The 26,105-nt window shown below is 41.3% G+C and overlaps 1 protein-coding gene across 7 annotated transcripts in view; it reads right to left on the bottom strand.

The window, feature by feature from the left end:
• DCLK2 (doublecortin like kinase 2) overlaps positions 1-5,441 on the bottom strand; it is a 134,021-nt gene extending 128,580 nt beyond the window's left edge. For 5 of the 7 annotated variants that reach the window (XR_006740648.1, XM_045576452.1, XM_045576453.1 and 2 more), the window contains exon 1: positions 4,101-5,440. Coding sequence is in view for 5 of the 7 variants with exons in the window: in XM_045576452.1 (XP_045432408.1) it covers positions 4,101-4,524 (424 nt within the window). In the remaining 2 variants the exon portion in view is untranslated. Of the gene's footprint in view, positions 1-4,100 lie in introns of all 7 variants that reach the window. The other 2 variants (XR_006740647.1, XM_045576456.1) reach the window with 1 other exon arrangement.
• Between the last annotated feature and the right edge of the window lie 20,664 nt (positions 5,442-26,105).

Here is a 26,105-nt window from a genome sequence, read left to right as displayed (position 1 = left end):
CTTACTGTTGACTGAGGGGTAACAGGCAGAGATAAAACGAAATTACATTTTGCTGTTGAAATGAGAGAGGCAGAGACTGGTGGCAATTAATTATCTTGGCTCCTGGCAAACACTTCACCAGAGCCACACACCCACTCCCTGCTTGAGAGGAGGACAGCTTCAGCCTTGTCAGTTTTCTGGAAGGTTCTGAGTAGGGAAAGGCAGTCCAGGCCCTCATATACTCAGTAAGTAGCCACATGGGTAGAGAAAGAGCATGTCCTTTTAGACCTGAAGGCATCTGACTTGGAGAGGGGATATGCCAAATGTTCCACCTTTCCTGAACAGAAAAGGACACTGAGGCCCTGGGAACTAGGTGAGTTTTTTCCCCCCTCAAATCTACAGTGAGCAGAACCCAGGGATCTTCACTTGCTCAGCCATCATTTCTACCATTCTTGGCCATCTCTCTTTAGGACACCAATATTTTACAGATACAGCCAAAATGTTCAGTAGGTGAGAACAATTACGGAATAAAACTGAGACTTGGAGTTCTGACTCTTAGCTTGGAACGTGAGAACTGAAGAGTGAGTCATCCGGACAGCTTCAGTTATGTACCGGAGATGACACAAACTCAGCTGGCTCACAGCTTCACCCAACTCAGTCTCATTTCCCCCAAGATTGATGGTTATGACAAACAGTCCTCCTCTGAGAGAAGGTCCCCATCCGGTTTTAAAGAATAAACAGGACTACCGGGATACCCAGCACCAACCAGTGAAATTAAACTAGCGCGGTGAGGTCCAGCAAGAGGCTGATGTCCGCTGGCCTAGGGCAGCACAGGAGTGCCAGCAGACACCAGCACTGTTTTCAGTTGCCAGAGACTCTCAATGTCAAGGGCAGAAAAAAAATCTGGGTCATGCAAATTTCTTTTGTCATCTGAGTTCAATGGGATTGGGGTTCTGAAGGAGAGTTCATGCCAAGGGCAGTCTTTTGAGCCATCACCTTCTCTATTCCTCACTGAAAACCTTTTAGGAAAAACAGTGTTTCCTAAACTACAAACTTCATGGGATAGAAGAGGCAGAGGAGAAGAGAGTCAACCATAATGGTGTAAAAAATAGCAGAGAATCTTAGTCAATTTTAACATGGGCAATATTACAGACCTATTTTTACTGATCTAATAAAAACTAAGTTCTTCTGTGTGGTAAATCTAAACACTGGAGCACACAATTTTAATTAAAATGTGAAACTATTTAAATTCTCTAATAATTGATATTAGAGCATAGATGGGTTTTTTGTTGTTGTTTATTTTTTTCTTAAAATCTCTCTTTCAACAGGGTACTCCACTCACTACTGGAATATTCAAGACTTAGACAAAGATCCATTGTCAGAGAGAATGCCACTATGACAAAAGAAGTGCACAAATTTTTTCTTTTGCAGTAACTGAGTACTGCTAGAAACAAGCAATCAATTGACTAGACTAGGGAAACATTTCTGTTGTGCAAATATTTGTTGCATCATTATGTGTCATCTGATGGTATAATTTGGACTCTATGGGTCTCATCCTCTTGGGAAGAAAATGTTCCAACCCTTTCATGTACAGCCGAAACTAGTTTGAGAATTAGACTAGGCAAATGAGAAACAAGTGTATAATATGTGTTCTCATTAATTAATGTGCCTAATGGTTATCTTGACCAAATTCCCCCTACAATGATACTCATCTTCAGAGTACAATAATTTCATATAGCAAATGTACTGTTAAAATTACTTCAGAGGAAGGTACTAAAACTCTTCGGACCACCCCAGGCACAGTGTCCCAAGGGCATGCCAGTAACGGGTGCAGAATCCATAGGCATTGCCTTGATCTGTCCATGGGACTGCTACTCTAGTGTCAGTCAATCTGTTACTCAGTTTTGAAATATCTAGACAAATGTTGCTCTTCACATTTCTAACACCATAAAGAAAGGAAGCGATAAAAGCCTGTTTAACAATGTATCTTTATTTTACAACTCCTCCTCCAGTTGGTATCACCTCCTCGGGTGGCCTTTAAAGCCAAAACACACAACTGCCCAAGAGAATGTGTGAAGTCGCTCACACACACAGGCTGATGAGACAATGTAAGTTTGGCTGGGTCCTCATCTAGCCAGACAAGGGGAAACTTCTGGCAACAGCGACTAAATAGAGAAACTCAGCCACTTCCAGGACTCCTCAGTGTGGCCACATCAGTGTATGGGAAGTGAACTGCAGAAGAAAGACCATCTACTGCAGCAATTACAGGACAAGTCGTGTTACTTTCCTCGTGTGTGTGTGTGTGTGTGTGTGTGTGTGTGAGAGAGAGAGAGAGAGATAAATGGGCACAGTGCCTTCAGAACATAACATAAGAACAGGATGAAATGATATAAGAAAAAGAGTTGGCTCCAAGTTCAGTTTCCTCTCCCTGCCAAGCCAATGTTGCTATGACTATAGCAAATGTGCCATTGGCATGAAGAAAGGTGCCAAGGGCAGACTCTATGTTAGCATGCAGGCAGCAAATATTTGGGTTCTGTCTAATCTTTACAGGTGCTACCGTGTTTCCCTGAAAATAAGACATCCTCCGAAAATAAGACCTAGCGCATGGAAAGATAAGACATCCCCTGAAAATAAGACTTAGCGCAACTTTGGGAGAAAAAATTAATATAAGACACTGTCTTATTTTCGGGGAAACAGGGTATTTAGATCTGGAAATAGGTTCTATTATCTAAAGGCCACCTTGTTTTGTTGGAATTTCACTTTATTGTGTTTCACAGGTGTTGTGTTTCTTTACAAGTTGAAGGCAAGACCCTCCATCAGCAAAAAGATTACAGCTCACTTTATTGTAATCCTCGCTTTATTGTGGTGGCCTAGAACCGAACCTGCAATGTCTCCTACATATGCCTGTACTTAGTAATGCTTTTTTTTTTTTTTTTTTTTTTCCTTTAAAGGGAAAGAAGATGCCAAAACTGGTTTGGCTCAGTGGTAGAGCGTCGGCCTGTGGACTGAAATGTCCCAGGTTCAATTCTGGTCAAGGGCATGTACCTTGGTTGTGGGCACATCCCCAGTAGGGGATGTGCATGAGGCAGCTGATTAGTGATTCTCTCTCATCGATGTTTCTAACTCTCTATCCCTCTCTCTTCCTCTCTGTAAAAAATCAATAAAATATATTTTTTTAAAAAAGGAAAAAAAAGCATTGCAGGAATTCAAGGATGACACAACATACATCCAATCAGTCCTTTAGAGAGAAGCAGTTGCCAAGCAACTGCTGATTCCAATGGCTTCTCACCGTCCTCCTAACCAGCTAATTTCAACAGAAGATAGGGCAAGAGAGATTGACCTTGACTCACCTCATCGCCAACCAAACGTAGAAAACCCTTTAGCGCACAGTGGTTTTCAACCTTAGCTGCACATTCGAATCACCTGTGGAGCTTTCACAACTCGGGATGCCCACACCACACCGCAAACCAATTACATCCTAACCTGGAAGTGGAGTGGGGAGGGCCGTGGCGGGCACCTATATTTTTTAAAGTCGCCAGTGACCCAGGATGCAGTCAAGGTTCAGAACAATCGCCTAGGATCACCCCTCCTGACCTCATCTAACTTCTGCTGGGAGTCCAACCAGGAAAGCCAACCCAGAGCTTTTCCTAGCACAGCCTCTGACTAAAGCAGATACCGCAGGGTCCCTCCCACAGGCTGGCACCACAGGTGTCTCCACTGAGGCCCGCAGAGTGCTGAGCAAACAGCTTATTAGCTCAAGGGTTACCCAGATCCTCACCGGAGAGCCTCCTTTCCAAATAGTTTGCAGTTAACAAAAACAAAAAACAAGTTCGCCCATTTTAAGAGATGTCACCCAAGTCCAAAGCCCTTTAGGATTTTATTCTTTGTTCTTTTTTCTTTTTAAGGCAAATCTCTTGGGAAGGACAATCAGAGGATAACAGCGCGCTCCACACAGAGCTTAAGGAAAAGCAGGCAGAACGTACAATTCCCTACAATTCCCGTGGCCTAGAAGACACCCCGAAAGGCGTCCCCCCGCCTCCCTACGTGGGTGTGCGCGCGCGGCCCCGCGGCGACTGCACCTGCTGGGCCGCACCTGCTGCGCGGGGCCCTCCCCGCCTCACCTTCCAGCAGCTCGTCCAGGCTAGTGACCTTCCTGCTGCCGTCGATGGTGTAGATGGTGCGGACGCCCTGGGGCAGGTTCACGTTGTCCGACAGGGAGCGGGTGAGCTCCATGAGCAGCGCGTCGAAGGAGCGGAAGCGGTCGCTAGAGATGGCGAACACCAGGCCCTTGAAGTAGCGGTCCCCGTTGCGGTAGAAGCGCGCCTTCTTGGCCTTCTTCTCGGAGCTCAGGGCCTGCAGGGTGCGCGTGCGGTAGAAGCTGCAGTGCGCGCTGTGCGCCGGGCTGGGGATGAGCCCGTTGCCCTTGGGGCCCGAGCTGCTGCTGCCCCCGGACGAGCTGGGCGCCCCTCTCCGCGACCCAGGCCGCGGCCTTTTGTCCCGCTCCTCGAAGTGCTCCAGCTCGATGCTCCTGGTGCTGCTCGCCATCGTGGAGGCTCCTAGGGCTCCCCGCACACAAACACACAAAAAAACCAACCAAAACCAAAAAACGTCCCAGCCAAAGCCTGCAGGTAGCCCAGCCTCAATGCAAGAACCGACTCCTCCGGAACGCTTGGCCGCCAGGGGCCTTTATAGCGCGGGGACACCTGGCTCGGGCATCCCGCCCTCCGCGCAGGTGGAGGCGCTGAGCCGCCCTCCCGCGCCCTCCTCCTCCTAGCAGCGGCCGCAGCGCCCGGCGGCCCGGCTCATTGTCCGGCGGCGCGGCTGGCTCCGTCCCTCCCGCCGCCGCCGCCGGGGAGCCCCACGCCCCCGCCAAGCGCCTCCTCCCCCCGGCCCCGCCTCACAGCGCCCGCCGGGGAGCCGGCCCCGAGCCGCCCAGAAGGGCCACCACCCAAGGCTCGCCCCCGGCCCGCGGGCGCACACTGAGCTGGGGCGCCCGGTGCGGCTCGCATCCGCCGGCGGCCGCCCGGAGCGCGGCGGGGAAGGAAGGAAGGGGCGGGGGAGGGGCTGGAGCGTGGGAGCGGCGCCGCGGGCCCGCCCACTCGCGCCTGGTGCTGGGCACGGAGCTGCGGCCGAGCTGGTGCCCTGGGCCAGCGGGAGGGTCGGAGCGCGCTGGCTGGGCTGGGAGAGCCTGGCGGGCCCCTTCCTGCCCCTGAGTCCGGCCCTAGCGGGGAATAAGGCCGCCCGCCGCCCCCACCGCAGGCCCACCCAGCGCACCGGCTGGCATACGCGCTCGGCCCCCCAAGCCACGGGCACGGCCCGCGGTCAGGGATGGCGGAGTTTTCCGCCCCCAAGAGGTGCCAAAACCCCGGCGGGGGGCTGCGAAGTGAGAGGAGGGGGCTGCACCGGTCGGCGCGGAGGCGCTGCAGGGCGAGGGGAGCGGCTCCCTCTGGGTCCTAGGCAGCCTCCATCAGCTGACAGCTCCAAACCCGCGCTCACACACGCCAATGGGCTGGGCGCAGCCGCGGCATGCGCTCCTCTGCCTGGGAAATGTGTACGCATTGGGGTGGGGGGTGGGGGGTGGTGGTGGGGAGATTCACAAAGGAAGGAGATTCAAGGGCAGGGATCACATCCCTCTGCCAGCCTCCAAATGAGGAATCCAGGGCAAATTAGGCAAGACATTTGAAACACGGCACTGCGTTAGGGCACAAATTTTAATTTTTTAAAAAAGATTTGGAGCTTTATTTAGAAATTCTTTGGTGGAACAGGCTCCACAATTTCCACTGAGGGTTCACGGACTTGGCACATTCAGCAACTTGGAATGCATAAATGGTCAGAAGTTATTGGTTTTTGAGGGGGTTATTTAACCTACAAATACTTATTATTTTTTTAAAATATATTTTATTGATTTTTTACAGAGAAGAAGGGAGAAGGGATAGAGAATTAGAAACATCAATGAAAAAGAAACATCAATCAGCTGCCTCCTGCACACTCCCTACTGGGGATGTGCCTGCAACCCAGGTACATGCCCTTGACTGGAATCGAACCTGAGACCTTTCAGTCCGCAGACCGACGCTCTACCCACTGAGCCAAGTCGCTGATTAAAAAATCAGATGATGCCTGGGCTGCATTCATCTGAAGATTTGACTGGGGCTGTAAGATCATCTTCCAAGATGGCTCACTCACACAGATGTTGGGAGGAAGTCTCATTTCCCAGCCATGAGGACCTCTCTAGAATCTCTTGAGTGTTATCCCTTTCTCCATAGCAAGCATCCAAGAGAGAACACGGTGAAAGTCATCTTTCATGATGTAGGCTTGGAAGTCATACAATGTCATTCCCCAAATATCCTAAAAGTTACAGGTAAGCCCAATTCAATGTGGGAGGAGAGTATGCAAGGACATGACCACCTGGAGTCAGGGATCATTGGTGTCATCTTGCAGGCCGGTAGCACAGGCTTCCATCATTAAACCTTTAGGTTTCAATCATTCAATTTAGGACATTGACATAAACACATTTTCTCATTCAAAAATCCTTGATGAAAGATTTTGCACTTTTAAAATAGAGAATACAATATATAATAATAAAAGTGTAATCTGCTAAATAGACCTGACAGCCAAATGATCTTCCAGAGGAAGCCATAGCAGTGGGGCCAAGGCAGAGGCAGTTAAGGGCGATCAGGCAGGTAGGCAGAGTGGTTGGGGTGATCAAGCAGGTAGGTGAGCAGTTAGGGGCAATCAGGCAGGTGAGCAGTTAGGAGCCAGCAGTCCCAGATTGCAAGAGGTTGCAGGCTAGGCTGAGGGACTCCCCCCACCCACCATGCATGTATTTAATGCACTGGACCTCTAGTTTATAATAATAAAATAAAAGTGCAATATGCTAATTAGTCTGGACATCCTTCTGGACAAACCCTGTCTGGGTGCCAGAGGGAAGCCAGTGCTGTCAGCGGTGGGGGGCTGGGGGGGCGCTGCTACTCTTGCACAAATTTCGTGCATTGGGCCTCTCCTGATCTTATATGTCAATATTTTGACATTACTCCCTAACATTATATCCCTAAGTTAAATAAAGATTACTGCTTTTAAAGAGGAGTAGAGAAAAAAGATAAAGCTGTTATTTAGTTTAAAAATATTTTGCTCCTGTTCTTTGCATTAATCTGTTTGAAGAATTTTACCCCTGAAACTCATATAAGAATTAAGATATAATCACTTGAAGCCCTAATCAGTTTGGCTCAGAGGATAGAGCTTCGTCCTGCGTGGACTGAAAGGTCCCAGGTTCAATTCCAGTCAAGGGCATGTACCTTGGTTACAGGCACATCCCCAGGAGGAGGTATGCAGGAGGCAGCTGATCAATGTTTCTCTCTCATCGATGTTTCTAACTCTCTATTCCTCTCCCTTCCTCTCTGTAAAAAAAATCAATAAAATATATTTAAAATAAAAGATATAATCACTTGATTTCCAATGACTAAGGTATTTCCTTAGTGAATATAGTATGTAATAAGACCCAGCTGGCAAACATTGGAAGATTTAATGAGGTGGAAAAATACTTTAGCATTACAATTTTAATGCAAACAAAACTTTGGGGCTCTAGGTAGGCAACTATTAATTAATTTGGGTTACTCCATAATTTAAAATTCTCCCCTTTTAAGAAGTTGCAGAATTTGCTGAGTAAAATGTTTTAACTACCATTTCCTTTGTTGAGATACCCCTTTTGTCCTGACCAAGAAAGAGTGTCTGATTTCCTAATCATTTGTTCTTCCAGAAATGGCCCAATTCCCCTTGGTAGTTGCAAAGTCTACCAGCTCTGTCTGCCAGGGCCTGATGTAAAAGGGCTTCATTAGGAGTCCCTGACCTGATTCTTCACCGCGCAGAAAATCCTTGGCCTTAGCTCTCGGTGGGCTGTGGATTTTCTATATCCTTTTCTAACCCCTCTTAATCAAACACAGAATAAAAATCTTTTGTGCAGAGTACTTTAGAAATGGCTTCATTCCTTGGCTACAGAGAATCCAAGAATTTCCATTCAAAATCTCTTTTCCATATTTCCCCCCATGATTAGAAATGACTTCTTTCTGCTCTTGATATGCAATCATTTTAAATTTCACATCCAGTGGATGTGAACCATTTGTTGGTGATACCTACGAGGGGGCTTCTCAAAACTATGTGGGCAGAAAAAGTCAACCAAACATGAAGGAGAAGTCAGCTTGTCCTGTTCTTTACACTCCTCCTTGGCTCACGCAGATTAGCAATACCATTTCAGAGCTGCCTTTAGCCAAGTGATAACTCTTCCTCCCCTGCTCACTTCCCCCACCTCCGCCTTGACAAAGACATACAATGCAAATTTTTATTTAGTGTAATTTGATTAAATGAGATTTTATTACATATGTACTTCCTTGTGGATGTTTACATAAAAAAAAAAAAAAACTTGCCCTGAATATCTCCTGGTTTTTGCTTCCTGCTACTTTATTTCTCAAATGCATTGGCAAATCTTTAATTTTGGCCAGAAGCTTCTGCTTTTAAAGGTAGTTTTCCAGTGACTCCATTATTTATTATGTAAAGGATGTTGACAGACCTTTTAGACTGCACTGTGCTGAGACTTTCTGCTGCCTCATGTTTTCATCAATCCTGCCCATGGCGTGCCAAGCACTTCTCCCAGAAGCCAAAGTGATGAAACAACTGTTTTTCAGTAAAAGTGCCTATGACTAGGAACTTGAATTTTTGAAATTGAGCATTATTTTTTATATCATTGTCTTTAATGATTACAAATTCTCATGTGTTCTGTCGAGCTTTAATGGGGAAAGGGCATAAAACAAAACTATTCAGGAAGAGTCTCTCCAACCTACCCCGTAACCTGAACCTAAACCGGGAAGACTCTCTGACAAATTGTTCTCCCAATTTGCTGTTGCACCATGGGAGCTTTGCTGTCCTTTACAGCACTTTACAAATATATTGATGACATCTTTGGAAATATATAGGAGTATTTTTGTTGCTCATGGGGGATCCTGATAATTTATGCTAATAAGGGGTTGTTGGGTCCCCGGTTTATTTTAAGGAGATGACTAGTGGCCAGAGAAGGGCTGGCCATGCCCAAAAGACAACCATGTGATTAAAGGATTAAGGATTTGAGCCACATGTTATCAGCCTGACCTTCACTGAGAGGTGGGGGGCCGGAGGTGGAGTTCAATTAGATGGCTAATGATTCAATCAACCATCCGTAATAGTCTATAATAATAAAAGCATAATATGCTAAGTAGAACACATGTCCTTCCGGACGAAGCTGGGTCTCTGAGGGAAGCCTGGGTTCGGGGTGCCAGAGGGAAGTTGGTGCTGGCAGCCAGGGGAAGGAAGTCCTACCCTCGTACAGATTTCATGCATCAGGCCTCAGTACCTATACATGAGGGGATGATGAAAACTACCTTTTCAGTTCAGAACATTTAAATTACTGGTAAGCCTTTCAAAATATTCAAGCTTGTTTCTTATATAAAAATACCAGTTGAATTGAAGAAAACTTCCAATATGGATACTTTAAATGTGCATAGCACACAAGCACTTTATTTTCTCATGAGAAAATGGATGAATAGTTGGTTCATCCTATTGGTACATTTCACTTCTACAAAGAATCTAGGACAAAGATTACTACTTTTTGCCCTCGCAGGTGTGGCTCAGTTGGTTGGGAGTTGTCCACCCATTAAAAGGTTAATGGTTTGATTCTTGGTCAGGGATCAGAAGACTTGTTTTTCTCTAAACAGAGTTAATTGTCATCTTCTTACCTTGTTGGCTGCGGTGTTTAGTCCTCTTAGACTGGGACTGAAGCTTTTGAGGGTCCTACTCATAAGGAGATATCTCTGTTTCTACCTTCCCCTTCAGTTGGACCTCAGAGGGCATCTGTTCCTGAGGATTAAACCCTGAAACAAACCAGGAACCAACAGCACTGCTCCCATCAGCCTCAGTTCTCATATTCATCAGTCTGGCTTTGGATTTCCTCCATGTTTCTAGCACTTGAAGGTTCCCTTCTTTCTGGAAAGAGCAGTTAAAAATAACTTTTTCTGTTCTTGTATAATATATATATATTATTGATTTTTTTTACAGAGAGGAAGGGAGAGGGATAAAGAGTTAGAAAGAGAGAAACATCGATCAGCTGCCTCCTGCTCTCCCCTACTGGGGATGTGCCCACAACCAAGGTACATGCCCTTGACCAGAATCGAACCTGGGACCTTTCAGTCCACAGCTGAGGGCTCTATCCACTGAGCCAAACTGGTTTTGGCTGTTCTTGTAGTTTTCTTTACCCAGTGTTTCTAAGGGCTTATAGCTGGAAGGCTTCCAAATTAGCTTAGTTCACCATATTGCTGGAACCACAGAAAAGTAGATGTGTATCCATCTACATAATATCTACTTCACCAGAGGTCAGCCTAAAACATATCACAATAGAGAAGTCAAGGAAGTCCTATGATAAGTCATAGAAAGAGCAATAAATTGTGATTGCAGAGTTTGTGTATCTTAATTGAGTAACACCTTTGTCTGTTAAGGCTGCTATAACAAATTACCTTAGCCCGAGTAGCTTATTCTGTAGGTTGGATGTCAGTTTCAGCATGGCCAGGTGAGGACTGTCTTCCAAGTTGCGGGCTTCTCATTTTATCCTGATGGAAAGAAAGCAGGAACTTGTGGGATCTCTTGTAAAAGCGCTAATCTTCTTCATGAGGGTTCTATCCTCATGACCTAAAAGTTCCCACCTTCTATAACCATCATGTTGGGCATTAGGACTTCAATGTGAATTTGTGGGTGGGATTGAAAACATTCAACCCCTTACAATAAATAACAACTGAACGGACTTTGCAGAATGGATAGGATTTTGATAGGAAGAGAGGGAGGCATGGGATCTGGTGGAGGAAATCTCAAGTAAGAAATGAGCAATCAAGCCCACTGGTGTGGCTCAGTTGTTGAGCATCAACCTATGAACCAGGAAGTCATGGTTTGATTCCTGGTCAGGGCACATGCCCAGGTTTCAGGCTCGATCCCCAGTAAGGGGCATGCAGGAGGCAACCCATTGATGTTTCTCTCTCTCTCTCTCTCTCTCTCTCTCTCTCTCTCTCTCTCTCTCTCTCTCTCTCTTTCCTCTTTGAAATCAATAAAAATATATTTAAAATATTTAAAAGAAATAAGCAATCATGAAAATGTATGTCATTTTGCAAAGTGGATTATAGCTCTGTGTGGCTAACCTTATAAGTGTTGCTTATTAGATGTAGATCTGGGGCATGTGGCTGAAAATACGCCAGCATTTTCATATAAGACCTTTCCCAGAGCTTTGTGTGTCCTACATACTAGATATTTACTGAACAAATAAATACATGTGAGAGAATATCAACAAAGAAGACGCTGAATATACAAAATAATACTCAACTTCTCTGTTCCCTTGCCTGCAAACAACAGGATAGAATAATGTGACTCTTAACATTCCTCTTGGTTCTAATAGTCTAGCAGTGTTTCCCAAACTTTTGACAGATGTGTACCCCTTCTATAATTTTTGTAACGCTGAGTACCCCTAGTACTCATGAGAACATAGAATTAGGCACAGCTAAGCACGGTGCACTGCATATCCTCACCAAACTCCGGTGCAACGTGTACCTCCACCAAACACTTCCTGTACCCCTGTGGAGACACTTTGAGAAACACTGGTCTATGGTAACAATTTATGTAACTTAGTGACAACCCTAATTAGTTTCAATTTAAGCAAGGGAAACATAGAGATAGCTTTTTGTTGTGGGGGAGATAAATGAATTTGGTTGTCTACCTTCCAAAGGAAAAGAGTGAAATGCAGTTTTGAAAAATGCTGTTTAATGCTGTCTTGGTCAGAACAAAGAGGATCAGAGGGTGATCCTCTGCAGGGCTGTGTTTTTATAACCTACTCAAAGCTGCTGCTATATTAGGCTGGGTAAAGAGCCACTGCCTAGAAGTTCCCTTTTAAGATTCCAGTTTTCAAAAGCTTTCTCTTCTGCAACCTCTACTTTCTAAAAATAAACAAAATAGGAAGACTTCTCCTTGGAGGAACATTTAGCAACAACCACAAAAGTTTGAAAGTGGGACTCATGGCTGACAAAAGGCAGGAGAAAAATCTAGCTTTCTTCTATTTTTAAAAAATATTGTAATTGCTGCGTTTTCTAAAGGTTCCTCAATTAGAAACAGAAGTGTGCAGACAATGTCTTGTTGAGTTGTACACTTGAAACCTGCATGGTTTTGTGAACTGATATTACCCCAGTAAATTCAATTAAAAAAGAATATTTCAATTTGTACTTGAAATAAGAGAACAACCCACCATCACTGCATCATTTAGGAATATGTTTTAAAGAGGATAAAAGAAAAAAGCCATGATTGTCATTTTCTAGATATGACACCCACAATGCATTTATCCATTCATTTATGAGTTATTTGTTGAGTATTTAATATGTATCAGACATTGAACAAGGCACTAAGCTGATGAGACTTAATTCCATAGTAGCCTCTCAACATGGTAAACTCAGCCTTTTCTTATGGGTGGAGATAAGTTCAATTTTTAACATTCTCCTGGTATGTTTTTCTAGATTACAGGGTGTGGAAAGGTGGACATGTCATTTCCAATAATAGATTCCTCCAATTTGGTGTACTTGGATAAGAGTTGGGAGGCAGAAGAGAAGCATAGGCTATTTCCCCCCCCTGACTTTTGCCCTATTCCATTGACAAATAAGGTCAATGAAATGTTACCATGTTCATTGCCCAGCCTTCCATGTGTTGAGAGGAGTTACTATGGAGGGAAAGCTGAATGCTGTGTGCAGTGTCTTGATTCCCACTTCCTAATTTCTCCACTGCAGCTATGACCACATGTTCTTGAATCCAATTGTTCAAATGCTAGCTTCTGAAGAATGGCTTCCCAGTGAATTGGTTCTAAGAAATGGTGGCTTCAGGATTCATTTCTAAGACCAGGCTCTTCCACACATTTCATTAGCACCTAATTCTGTGTGTTTAGTCCTTCTCTGTTTAAGAGTGGTTTCTTTTTCCTTCACTGAATCATGCCCAACACACCCTCCTGGGTTACTTAGGAAGGATATTAGAACTGTTGAAGATGCAGCCATTTGGGACTGTTTTAGTTATAACAGATCCTTGTGTATTCATAAAATACAAATATAATAATTGGCCAGTGAAATGAGAAATATGCCACAGGGGTTAAGAGCACAGGCTCCAAGTCCCCCAAAAGAATGAGAACTTCTTAAAAGCTGGCACTTAAGTTCACCATGGGTTCCCCAGGTTTAGAGGAGATCTAACACAAAGCAGACCCTTGTAATACACGGCTTTTGAATGAATCAGTGTGACTTCCCCTTCTAACACTTATTAGCTGATTACATGGCCACATTGGGGAAGCCAGGTTGTGTGCCTGGTACTAGAACCTACCTGGGGCAGACTTCTATAGGTGCAGGCATGTTAGGCATGGGCACAGGGCTGCTGTAGATCCTATCACTATTGGTGCAATGAAGATTGGGCCCAAGCCTGGCCCTTCCTCAAGGTGAGTCTGGGAGAGCTCTGGGAACTTAGAGATGAGCCACAATGTGTAGGAGGGTAGGGCTCTTCATTACACAAACAGGTAGAGCCAAGCACTTCTAGGGCCGAGCAGATGCTGGGCCCAGCATACCCATTTCTATTATATTTACAAGGGGGCTATGGCAGGTCAGGTACACAGTTCTTCTGCCAGCCTAACTCTGGAAAAATGCAATGTTTCCATTTCTTGGTGAGAACAGGGTGCATGTATCTGCTGATGATCAGCTGACTGCTGTTGGCCTGCCACAAATACTGTTCCAAAGAGAGAAAACACTGTTTCATCAACTAAAATAGCTTCCCAGCATGATGTAGAGTAAGGATTTAGAGTATGACAGGTAACTTGAGCAAATTATCACAGACTTTTCTAAGCTTCAGTGCTGTTAAGGGTCAAATGGGGTAAAGTAATGGTTAGCAGGGAGTTGAGAAGATTAAATACATGCCTGCAAAGCAGAGGTTTTCCCGTCTTCTCCAGTGTTAGAAAGGACTCAGAATTTTGTGCTCTCCATGCCCTCCTCTCTGAGAATCTTTAACCCCTCCCTGAACTTCATCTCATGGTTTTGTGCAGTATGTCATTCAGGTGAGACTTTTGTGCATTATACATTGAGCACCTATTATTGCAAAACATGGCAATACAGGCTATGAAGCACACACACATGAATATTGTACAGTTATTTATTTTAATACAGTAATAAATACATACAATAGCATTTAGTTGCATTATATGAATTTTTTTTTGTTTTATAGGTCAAACAAAAATGGTCAAATTGTTCTAGTATCATGTGGTTGAATTTATCTACTCTCAGAGTGGTCACATTCCAGTGAGACATAAGTAAGTGTCTTAGGGAACGGACGCTACAACACAGTTACACACAAAATGTGTGGGTGAAAGGGAAAGAAAAATTACTTCTGATGGGGAAGTTATGGGAAGAATTAGGGGTTTAGGTGGGATTGACTACAGCCTAGAATTACAAGGGAAGGGTCATGTCAGTCTTATAAAGTAGGAGCCCAAAGGAGGCATTGTCCAGTGATCTGGTCCAGTGACAGTCCACTGGGTCATTTAGAAGAGCAGCTGCAAACAAGGGAAGTTGGGGTATTTGTTTTAGAAAGATTAAAAGCATTTCAACTGGGTTAAGGAGACAGGACCAATAGTCCTATAAGGGAGGGCAAGAAATGCATGTCTGTAGCGAGAATAGCAAGGTCCCCCCAAAGAACTCTTAAGTCTCATTATTCATTATCATTTTACTTTGAAAAATAATTTAAGATTGTGATGAGAAACTGTGATGATGGAACTCACTTCAAACTTAACAATTAAAGACTATAAATTACAGGAGCTACTGTTAAAAAATTGTGGTAAAAGAAATATTAAAATATACCATGTTAAAAAGATGTACTATGTTAAGCATTTTTAAGTGTACATACACTTCAGTGGCATTAAATGTGCTCACGTTGTTAAGCAACAGTTATCCCCATCCATCTCCAGAAGCTTTCCGCTATTCACAACCAAAACAGGGTACCAATTAAACAGTAACTCCCCAGTCTCTCCTCCCCCAGCCCCGGCAGTCACTGGTCTTTCCCTCTCTATGAATCTGACTATTCTAGGCACCTCATAGAAGTGGAATCAAACAGTACTTGTCCTTTTGTGTCCGGCTTATTTCATTTAGCATGATGTTTTCTAAGTTCATTCCCATTGTAACATGTGTCAGAATTTCCTTCCCGGTTAAGACTGAATAATGTTCTAGTGTATGTTTATACCACACTTTGTTCATTCATTCATCCATCAATGGCAGGAGATGGTTTTAAGCCAGTTCAGGCTAGCTTCAGAGAGCCAGTCACCTGTCAGCCCCGAGAGACTGAGATGGAGGCACACATCATCTGTGCTTCCATCTGGGGTAGAGCTCACCAAGTATGCTTTTTCCCAGGCTGGCATGGAGCTGGAGAGGGCCTGGGACTCCGGGTTCCAACCTACATCCCGATGTCCTTGGGGAGGATGGGAGACAGACTGACCTTGTCGACGATATTCCAACAGCCTCATCACTTCCCACCACCCACTGCAGACCACAGTATTCTGTTTTATCAATAGATTTTGGGGGGGCCTGGGGGAAGGCAAAAACTTTAATGCCCGGGAGTCCACTTAAAAATCCTTTTTACAAATGAGACCTCTAGGACAATGACTATTTTTTTCAAATCTCCTCCTGCTTACCTCATGCTCTGCTGGGACTTTTTCCTGGTAGCAGGAGGCAGTCCTGGGAACGGAAAGTCAGCAGAATGGTGCTCCAGGGGCCCACAAGTGAGAGAGTTGCCTTCCCTATGTAGTTCTAACACCTCTTCATTAAAAAAAAAAAAAAAAAAATATATATATATATATATATATATATATATATTATTGATTTTTTACAGAGAGGAAGAGAGGGATAGAGAGTTAGAAACATCGATGAGAAAGAAACATCGATCAGCTGCCTCTTGCACACCTCCTACTGGGGATGTGCCCGGAACCAAGGTACATGCCCTTGACTGGAATCGAACCTGGGACCTTTCAGTCCACAGGCCGATGCTTTATCCACTGAGCCAAACTGGTTTCGGCCACCTCTTCATTTTTTAACAGTGTGGGTAAGATGGTCTCACAGCTTCCTCTAGAGAGGAAAAGGGTGAGATTTTTCACTCTGTTTTGCAAAAATGTGTTGGTAGGACGTATCTTCTAATTACAGCTTCAGCATCATGGTATCATAAAGGTTGCTTCGAAGACCAAGCAATAATAGATTTGAGGGAGTATAATACCCATGTTCTCTTAGCACATCTGTAATTACTGTATGCATTCTAATTACAATGCTTCTTATCTAGATATTCTTGCTCAAGAAAAAAAAAAATCAAAACTGCTTCTATTTTAAGTCTATACTTTTAGACCTCAACCTGATGATAGACCGAATGATACCTGGACCCTGCCATCAATGTCCTTCCTAACAGTGACACAAAGGTGACAATACAGTGTGTAACCTTCAATTACACAAAAATGTCCATGCAAGATCTCAAATGTTAGAGTCTTAACCCTATGATTGTCAAGCACCCCACCCATCTGGAGACAGGCTAATTTTTACCCTCACTGCTTAGCCTACTTCGAAGTGTTGATGAGTAGAAGGTAGAGAAAAGGCGTAAAATTTAGCTTACCACAATCTATTTTCATGGAATTAGAATTAATTCACTAATACCATTAGCTAGTTTTTTAAACAAGTGCAGTAGAAGTCATGTTATATTTAAAATTGCTTCTATATTTTAATGTCTGCTTCATAAAAAGTATAGAATTTACCCAAGAGTCTAGTCCAAACTGGCAACATGCACAACTCCCTTATGTTTCTGACATCTCAAGTACTGTTTAAAGTGTAGGGCTGATTAATTATAAAGGGAGATAAAATATTAAGAGTCATCATTTTGTTTCCTGTCTTGAGAAAAACAAATGGTGGGAGTCAGAAGAATAGAAGTAAACTCTTGGCTCAGACATTTAACTAATCTCTCAAGCAAACCATTTAAGCATTCTGAACTGCAGTTTCTTTATTTTATTTTTCTTCATGGAGAAGACTGTTGTCTTCATGGTATTCTGTGTATTCTAAGGATGAGCAAATAGGTCAATATATTGAGGCTAATGGGAGCCGGTTTTTCATTGTAAGAAAAGGGAATTATAGCTATGGAAAGAGAGAAATGGGGACAAACCCTGCAATACCGAATTGGAATTGGAGGTTTCAAAATGAGTTCATGACTTTTAGGAGATAAGGAGGGAGGGGGAAGAGAGAAAGGGAGGGAGGGGGGAGAGAAAGAGGGAGGCAGAGGAGGGGAGGAAGAAGGGAGAAAAGAAGGAAGGGAGGAGGAAGGGAGGGAAAGGGAAAAGAAGTTAGACAAGGCTGGTTCCAGAGTTGGGTAGAATATTTACTTCATGTTCCAGAGTGACCAGGCAAACTGAAGTCCCTGAGAATCTGCAGAAATCGTGGAAGGAGATTGGACTGTGTGGGATGGGTGGCTTGGAGGTAATTGTATCTGAATCTCAAAGGAGCAGGTTCAAATCTGATTTAAATCTCAGCTGAATATAGGGAGCATTCTGATGACAATATTTCCTTTAGATTGTACATTTGCTGGGATGGAGACCTTTTGACCTTTCTGTTTTATACCTATCGATATTATCACAAAGTGCAATGTAAAGCAAAAGAAAAAAGGTCTTGATTGTATCACTTTCTACAATGTGCTTAATTCTAACCTGGAACCCAATAGTGCTAACTTGACTCTTAATTTTTGTTGCATCTACTCTCTGAGAAATTCTACAATTCAGTGATGGCTTCTGATTACTCTTAGAATAACCATCAAAGCTCTCACCATAGTCTGTGAAGTCCTATACAATTTGGCTCCAGCTTGTTGCCACTCATGTCCAACTCTGCATGCATTGGCCATGCCACCCTACACTGACCTGTCCTAAGGTCCAGCTACAGGCCAAGCTTTATCCTTCCTCAGGGTCTTTGCTTATATTGTTTCCTCTGCTTGGGATGCTCTTTTCCACCATCTTTCTTGGCTTAACTCATATTTTTTCTCCTGGTATCAGCTTAAAAGTCACTTTCTAAAAGATGCTCTTTATGTCCTCCTAGTCGAGGTTCCCTGCTCTTTCCCTTTATAGTATTTAACAAAATTTACATTTAAATATTTGTTTACATAATTATTTGTGTGGCTTCTAACTCCACACAGGATTATACAAGGTCAGGGGTGGTAAAATAGTACAGAGCCCCATAGAAAGGCCCAATACATATTTTTGGAAGGAAAAGAAAGAAAGGAAAGTCAAGAGATAATTTATTGTTGTACCACAATTTGAATTCTTTTGAAAAATATTAAATTTTCTGAAAATATTTGTTGTATTCTTTTACTTTAAAAATTATTATTTTATCTTTAAATAGTTACAAATGGAACTGCTTAAAATTAATATTTCATGTGCAATTTTATTTTTAAAAAAAATATATTTTATTGATTTTTTACAGAGAGGAAGGGAGAGAAATAGAGAGCTAGAAACGTCAATGAGAGAGAAACATCGACCAGCTGCCTTTTGCACACCCCCTACTGGGGATGTGCCCGCAACCAACGTACATGCCCCTGACCGGAATCGAACCTGGGACCTTTCAGTCCGCAGACCAATGCTCTACCACTGAGCCAAACCGGTTTGGGATCATGTGCAATTTTAGTTCATGAGTTGCTTTCTCACCATCATTAACCATAGTTTTATAGGTATACAAAGTGTTATGATGCTCAACTGTATAACAACCAGCTCCTTGAGTGTGGCTCTACCATGAACATTGGTTGATATTTTCATTATCAACATTAATGTCTAAGAAAAAATAGAAAATAAAAATGTATTATAACAACTTATTTATCATGAGAGCAGCAAACTTTTGGTTAAATTAGATAATAGTTTTCAAATACTGGGAAAATATTCCCTCAGTTTTCAATGTCATTCACAATGTAATGACAACAGATAGGATACACTTTAAAATTTAATTTGCATTATTAGCATATTCTCTACTGCTTTTTTATGTCTGGACCATCAACAAAACAAAAAATATAAGCCCTGGTTTGAAGCATTTGCCAGTTTCCTTGGTGTAAACACTTCTGTCATGACAGATTTCAAACTATTAGTGAGACACCAAATAAGGTGAGGTACAGTAGCATGCTATTACATAGTATTTTCACTATATGGGTACTTGCTTAATTTAATTTTTAATAATGACTGTGTTTAAGAACTGGCTGCAAATTTTCTGAAAATGTAACAGTTGACTCTCATAAGCCAATATAAGCCAGCTCAGCACATCTCTGTATAGTCTTCCCCAAATGTACATACACATACATTGTGTGCATACTCACAGTTTTTGTGTAGATACAATTTGTGCTCTACATTTTCCATTTAGCTTCATCTTATTTTTAATTATTAAAATAATTTAATAATAAATTTAATAAAAATTCTCTTTGTTAGAAATTTAGTTGATTTTCAGTTTTATATTATTATAAATTCACGTTAAATACATTACACATTTTAATTTCCCCCCTGTGACATATTTATCAAGAATACACTTCTAAGAGTGAGATTATGGATGCAAACATTCTTATGACTCTTGCTCTTTTAATGACCTAGAAGATCCACATTTTAGTTAGTTTATAATTCCACATGTAGAAATGTTTCCAGTGCCTCAACATTCTGAGGGAAATTTATAATTCAGTAGCATTGTAGGACTGCATCAATCATTGATATCAAAACAATTTACCATTTATTGAATATGTACTCTGTGTTTGGCACTATATGGAGTACACTCATTTTTAAATTTTTTAAATTTTTAATCCCCACCCAGAAGAGAGGGGAGAGATAGAGAGATAGAGAGAGAGAGGGAGAGAGAGAGAGAGAGAGAGAGAGAGAGAGAGAGAGAGAGAGAGAGAGAGAGAGAGAGAGAGGAGAGACATCTATGTGTGAGAAAAACAGCAATCGGGGACCAAGGATTAAACCTTCTACCTGGGAATGTGCCCTGACTGGAAATCTAACCTGCAACCTTTTGGTCTACCCAACGAGGCTTAAACCAACCAAGCTACCTGGCCAGGGCCAAACATTAATATATATATATATATATATATATATATATATATATATATATGTATAATTTTCGCAACAATCCCTGTAGTTCTTACTCTACAGATAAAATTTAGGTGCAGAATAGCCAAGTAACTTGTTGAAGGTCATGCAGCTAATATATGCCATAACTAGAACTTTAATTCAGGTTCAATGAAAGCAAACTTGGGTACAATTTAGCAAATGAATGCTATAGGACACTTAGGAAGTTCCAAATATTTTTTTTCCAGGTTCATTCACTTTTAGGCTCATCTGAATTTAAACATTAAATTGGGAGACACTAGATGCTAGCTAGTGTCCATATGACTTACATTAGATGGCATATGTTGATCAATAACAAGTATGACTTGACAGTTTGTTCTTACCTATTGAAATATCTTTAATTCTTTGTTGGTAGATGTGACAATTTTTATATACTTCAAGCTAGAGATATATATATGTAAAGTGGGTTTGGCCCATATTGTCTAGATTGCATGTTTATGCTCATCCAATTTATCCACTTACTTTTTTAGTAGGTCAAACAATTAGCATAACAAATAATAAAGTTTCTGATTTAATTAGAAGACTATCCAAATATACTGAGACCAAAGCTGCCTAAAAATTAGTCATCTTTAAATGCAAATTGAGTGGACATGTTCACATCTCATTTTCATACATATCTCTGATTGTAAGTATTACATAACTTTTATGTTGAGATTTTTACTATCTTATAGTAGTACCTGATAATGAGTTATTATATTGGTTAGTGGGTGTGGTTCCCCCCTCTCACTCCCTCTCTCTCTCTCTCTCTCTCTGCCTCTGATTTTCCTCTCTTGTTCACCTATGACACTAAAAACTAGTGAAAATGGCTTTTCCCTTTCTTGTCAGAATGGAGAGACGAGGTGCAGATTACTATGTCTCTGAAGGGGCTCTCTGTATTTTAGCTAGAGAAAAGGTTCTTGCTAAAAAATTGATGAATGAATAAAAGAATGAATCTAGCCTCCAACTCCAGTCATTTAAAAAACACAGGGGTGGGCAAAAGTAAGTGCACAGTTGTGAATATGGAAAAGTGTTATAATCTTTTTTACATTTTTGGAGTATCTTGATAGAAAAATATGATAGTTAAATATAAATTGCATAATTACCATTGCTATGAAATCTTTGCTGTCTTTCAGAATAAAACATTGAATTCCTGATAATTTTTCATTATTGTTCCTGTTTTTTTTTTTTTTACACTCTGTGGTTTATAGCTCAAGGGAAACTTTTCCAATTAATTCTGATTCCCGTTGAAAGCTCTTTTCTCCAAGAGAGCAATCAGTCTTATCTTTAAGTGAAGACTTTTGTGTTACATGTTAACACAAAGGGGAGTGGAAGCTAATTTTGCTAATCAAAAACAGCTCTATTTACATAGCTGAAGCCTAAAAACATGGGATGGCTTGTAGGCACAGGAAAGGATTGATGAAACACTATTTGAAGCCATGTTTTCTACATATGTTGCAATGAATCTATATTTGAATTGTAATGAATAAAATCATAATTGACTTGGTTCAAAGCCCAATAAGTGTGCTGTGTCAAAATAATAATTGCATTGGGCTGTGAAAAAAATCTGCCTGGAGAGTTGAAAAACCTTGACTCCCTGCTCTCTTAGCCCATCAATTTAGTGACTTAACTTTAATATCTACCTTATGAAATACCTTTCTGACCTGAATTCCCAAAGGACCTGACTCTTCTTTCTCAGGGATCCAGACCTTCCTGTTTCTTTCTTGGATCAGTCTTAGATCTTGGATTCAGGAGGAGGTAGACATCCTATTTGAGGGGTGAGAAGGGATCACGGTAAGCATGGTGTCTTTAATATCCCAAACTGGACTGAGGTGTCAGAATACAGCCAACAATGCTCTGGACTAAAAGATCAGGATTCAAAAACCTAACTCTGGCACTTCTAAGCTTCATGACTTTCAACAAGTTGAATTAGTTCCCATCCTAAATTTCCCAAAACAGGGTTAATGGCACTTTCGCAGGCCATTAGTAAATGAAGTAACAGTTAAATACCTGGTACATAGTAGAGCTCCAAAAAGGAGTGCTTTCTTCTTCTCCGTGTAGTCTCTCTCCTCACTCAATTTTGTACCTCCATGGAGAGCCTGTGAATTTACTATGCCTTCTGGGAATTTCCCAGTGGAAAAATATTTTTCTTTTGCTCTCAGGAAAGACTGCAGGGACTGAAGAGAATTTATTTCTTCCCTGCCCTGTGTCTCAGGAGCACTGGGTCTCTATAGCTTGGTGAGCTTCCAGAGAAAAAGTCAAGCTCAGAAACCTCTAATTACCTTGCTCACTCAAGCCCTTCAATACCAAAGTATAGGCAAAAAAAAGGCCAACTATCTTGATTCCTATCTTATTTTTCTTGTATGAGGAGCCTACAAATTACCATAAGACCATGGTTAACAACAGGTGATGATCCAGTAATAGAGTAAAAAAAGCATAATTTAAATGCTTTAATTATAATTTAGACTTTCATGTTAAGATAGTTTGCCCCAACCAGGACAAATATTTAATAGAAAGTGGATATGAGACCAATGCAAATTTTGCATTGTGCCAAAAACTTAATTTTCACACATAGGAAAATTACTTTATTAATGGCTACGACTCACTATATTTCCTAAAAAATTAGCAAAACGTTCTAACTATTAATGTGTGTTGGAGTCACTATTCTCTCAGGTTCCACAATTCTTTGTAAAAGGGGAGACTTGAATCTCCCCCTTTATTAAATAAAGCCACCTTTGACTTCTGCAATAGTCTCACCTCCCATTTTAATATATATATATATTTTTAACTTGGATGGCATTGCCAAAAAGCTTAGTTTGCTTAGGTTGATCTTGTTTGGAGACTCTTGTTCTGACAAAATTATTAATATAACCCATTTCCTTCCCAAGGATGGTTTGGGGACAATGCCACTTCATGAGTACACTAACCTTAGGGCTTTACATTTGACATTTTTCATTTGGAATTTTAGAAGTAAATTTGTAGTCTCTGCTTTATCTTAAGAGTAGGAGGAGTTCTGTGGAAAGAAGACAAATTCTGGGGAGAAGATAAACTTGGATTAAAAAAATTATGCCTTTATTATATCTAACTCTAACTGCCTTTCAGTTATGAATCTAGATAACAAACCACAGGAGTATTTTCATTCATAACTTCTAAATTAGAAAGATCACATGAAATCATAATCTTCATATTTACAGATGTTGAGCAGTGTTGCTGGCCAGCTATTGGTCAAGTCTGTACCATCACCAAACATGAGGTCATGTTTTCTTATGGCAGTGTTTCAAATGTTTATGCTGCTTTGTAGATTTCCCTGTCTACAATGGTTTGTTGATTGATATGAGGAATTAGTTTTTTAAATTTTACAAAAGTAGAAATTTGAAAAAATAATTCTTAACTCTCTATAATGCAACAAGGTCTTTTGAACACAGTACCTGGGTTCCAATGCCACCTCATGGATACTTTTAGAAATCTATAAACTTTCTAAGCTGCCAAGGTGGAACATCTTGTCAACTATCAGTGCTGGAGGAGATGCTTTACCCCATGAAGATGAGATGCAAAATTCTGTGTCAATTTCTTTGAAAAGAGAAATTTGCAAACATTTGGAAACACTTCAAAAAGTTTTACAGGTTATCTTATCTTGATGGCATCAAATTCAACTGTGGGTTATCATTCCTTTTCTTTTTGATATAAAGTATATTAAGATGGTGATCTAGCCAAAGAGGAATTCATTAGTGTTAAGATAAAGAACCAAACTACAACCTTTGTTTAATTTAAAAAAAAAAAAAAAAAAACTTTGGAGAATTCAGTTGTTACTTAGCAGTTTCTTTCAAAAACCTCTCCAGAGTTTCCTTCAACTAGCAACAACAGCCTCCCCACTAATAAGTTTTTAAAGACACATTTCTTTGTAATTTGTCTATACTTTAACGTATTTTTCTTATTTAATGCATTAATAAAAAACACTTAGTATTAGATCACACATTTGTTTTTCAAAAGTCCTGATAACTATATATTGCATTGTAACTGGTTTCAGTATAATTGTAGTTCTCTGTGTTGTATTTTTTGCATTTGAAAACATTATTCTGACAGGGATCTATAGCATCACTAGATTGCTACTAGGTTGTCAACAGGGATGATGATACACAAGCTTAGGAACATGGGCTTTAGATCTATATCTGCAAGAAACTTCCAGGAGGCATAATTGGCAAACTTTCACTTACTCACTGCACAGAATTATTAGGTTTAGAACACCTATTATACAGATCACATATGCATTATTCAGCTCTGGTTAGAAATGACAAGTACCAAGAGAAAATGCAATCAAATCCTAAAGATGGAAGAAAGACCACTATCTATTAGTAGCAGGGAATGCATGGGAGAAGTGATATTTCTGCTTATCTGGGCAGGAAGGGTGACATCTAAATATTTTTAAGTGGGAAATCCCTGTTAAGCTCATTCATAGATCTATCCAAACCAGAGACCTTGGGGCCTCCCTTGATTTTGTCTTCTCCGTATACCTGTATTTGTGATCAAGTCTTGTCACTTATGCTCCTTCTGATTTCTGACATCCATCCTTAGTGATTTTTTTTGCCTGGCTGCAGGCTTATTTCCAGGACTACTGGAATAGCCTCCTACCTGGACCTCCATTTCTTTTCTCCAATCCCTTCCACACAGGCTATCCCAACTACCATGACAATAATACATTATTTGTTTGAAGCAGTAATGCTAAAGAACTGTTGGAGTTTTAGTATTATATATACTGCATAATCCCCACATTATAATGTTGAATGTTCCTATACTATGTATGTTAAAGTTGAAGAGGATACACGAGAGCAATACATAACGATCACCTACATAGCTATGAAAAGGTCTAAATTAGGACCTTGTCTCTTACTCCTGCCTTACACCCCTATGGTTCTGATTTACTCCTCAGTCAGAGCTCCTGAAGTGCAACCTCTGTTCCTGTCTGGCTCTCTAGTTTTGGCATTGACTATGCTCTCTGCACCACATCCTACTGCTGGTGAGTCCTCAGATTCCTGTGACAGTCCCATGATATCCTGCATGCAATTCACTTTTCCTCCTTGCCTCTTCATTTATTTTTATAGTATAAGCTCAGCTCCTCTATGAAGAATTCTCAGTCTTCTCCAGGTAAATGGCCCATTCTCTCTCCTTTTGCCCCATCTTTGACCTGTATGTCCTTGTATCATAGCAACTATAACTTTTAAACATGTGGTCCTCCACCTCCCTCACAAATCATGACATTGGAAAGGAAGTCATCTTCCTCATGTCATTTAAAAAATATATTTTCACTGATTTTAAAATCACACATGCACAGCTACTGCCATGTGAAAATATCGAAGCTGGAGTACAATTTAGCTATTTCTTTTTGTCAGTATTTGCTTATATAGTATCTTATTCATCAATCCTATTATATATTAGTAGAAGTAATAAGATCCTGTTTTTCTGTGACAGACACATTTGTAATCAGATGTATATAGGAACTCAGTTGGGAATTTTGAGAAATGTATCTTCCTCATTTGTTATTTTTAAAATCCCCCTTGGAATCATTATAAACATAGCATAAAGTTTCTATCGAAGTTGAATTAAGCCCAGGTGCCCATCTTTTATTTTCTCTGGAGTTTCACATCAACACAAACCAGAGAAGCAGCAGCTTCTTCTTTTGTAAGTGGTAGAATCCCCTGGCAGATGGGATTGGCTCAGCCTTGGAACGTTGGGAAGCTATGGGAGGATTACATTCTGAGCTCACATTTGCAATTCTGGGCAAAATTTGCAAACTGGCTTCTCAGCTAGGAGTCTATATTTGCATACTCATATTAGATCAGTACAAATATGAATGCCCCCTGCCTAATTTCCATGTCAAATCACCACTCTCTGGCAACTTGACTATTTATTATACCCTCTAGCT

Source organism: Pipistrellus kuhlii, unplaced genomic scaffold (assembly GCF_014108245.1).
Source record: "Pipistrellus kuhlii isolate mPipKuh1 unplaced genomic scaffold, mPipKuh1.p scaffold_m20_p_8, whole genome shotgun sequence".
In the NCBI taxonomy this organism is placed as follows: Eukaryota; Metazoa; Chordata; class Mammalia; order Chiroptera; family Vespertilionidae; genus Pipistrellus; species Pipistrellus kuhlii.
The sequence above is the reverse complement of the archived record's forward strand: the minus strand, read 5'-3'. Positions and strand labels throughout refer to the sequence as shown.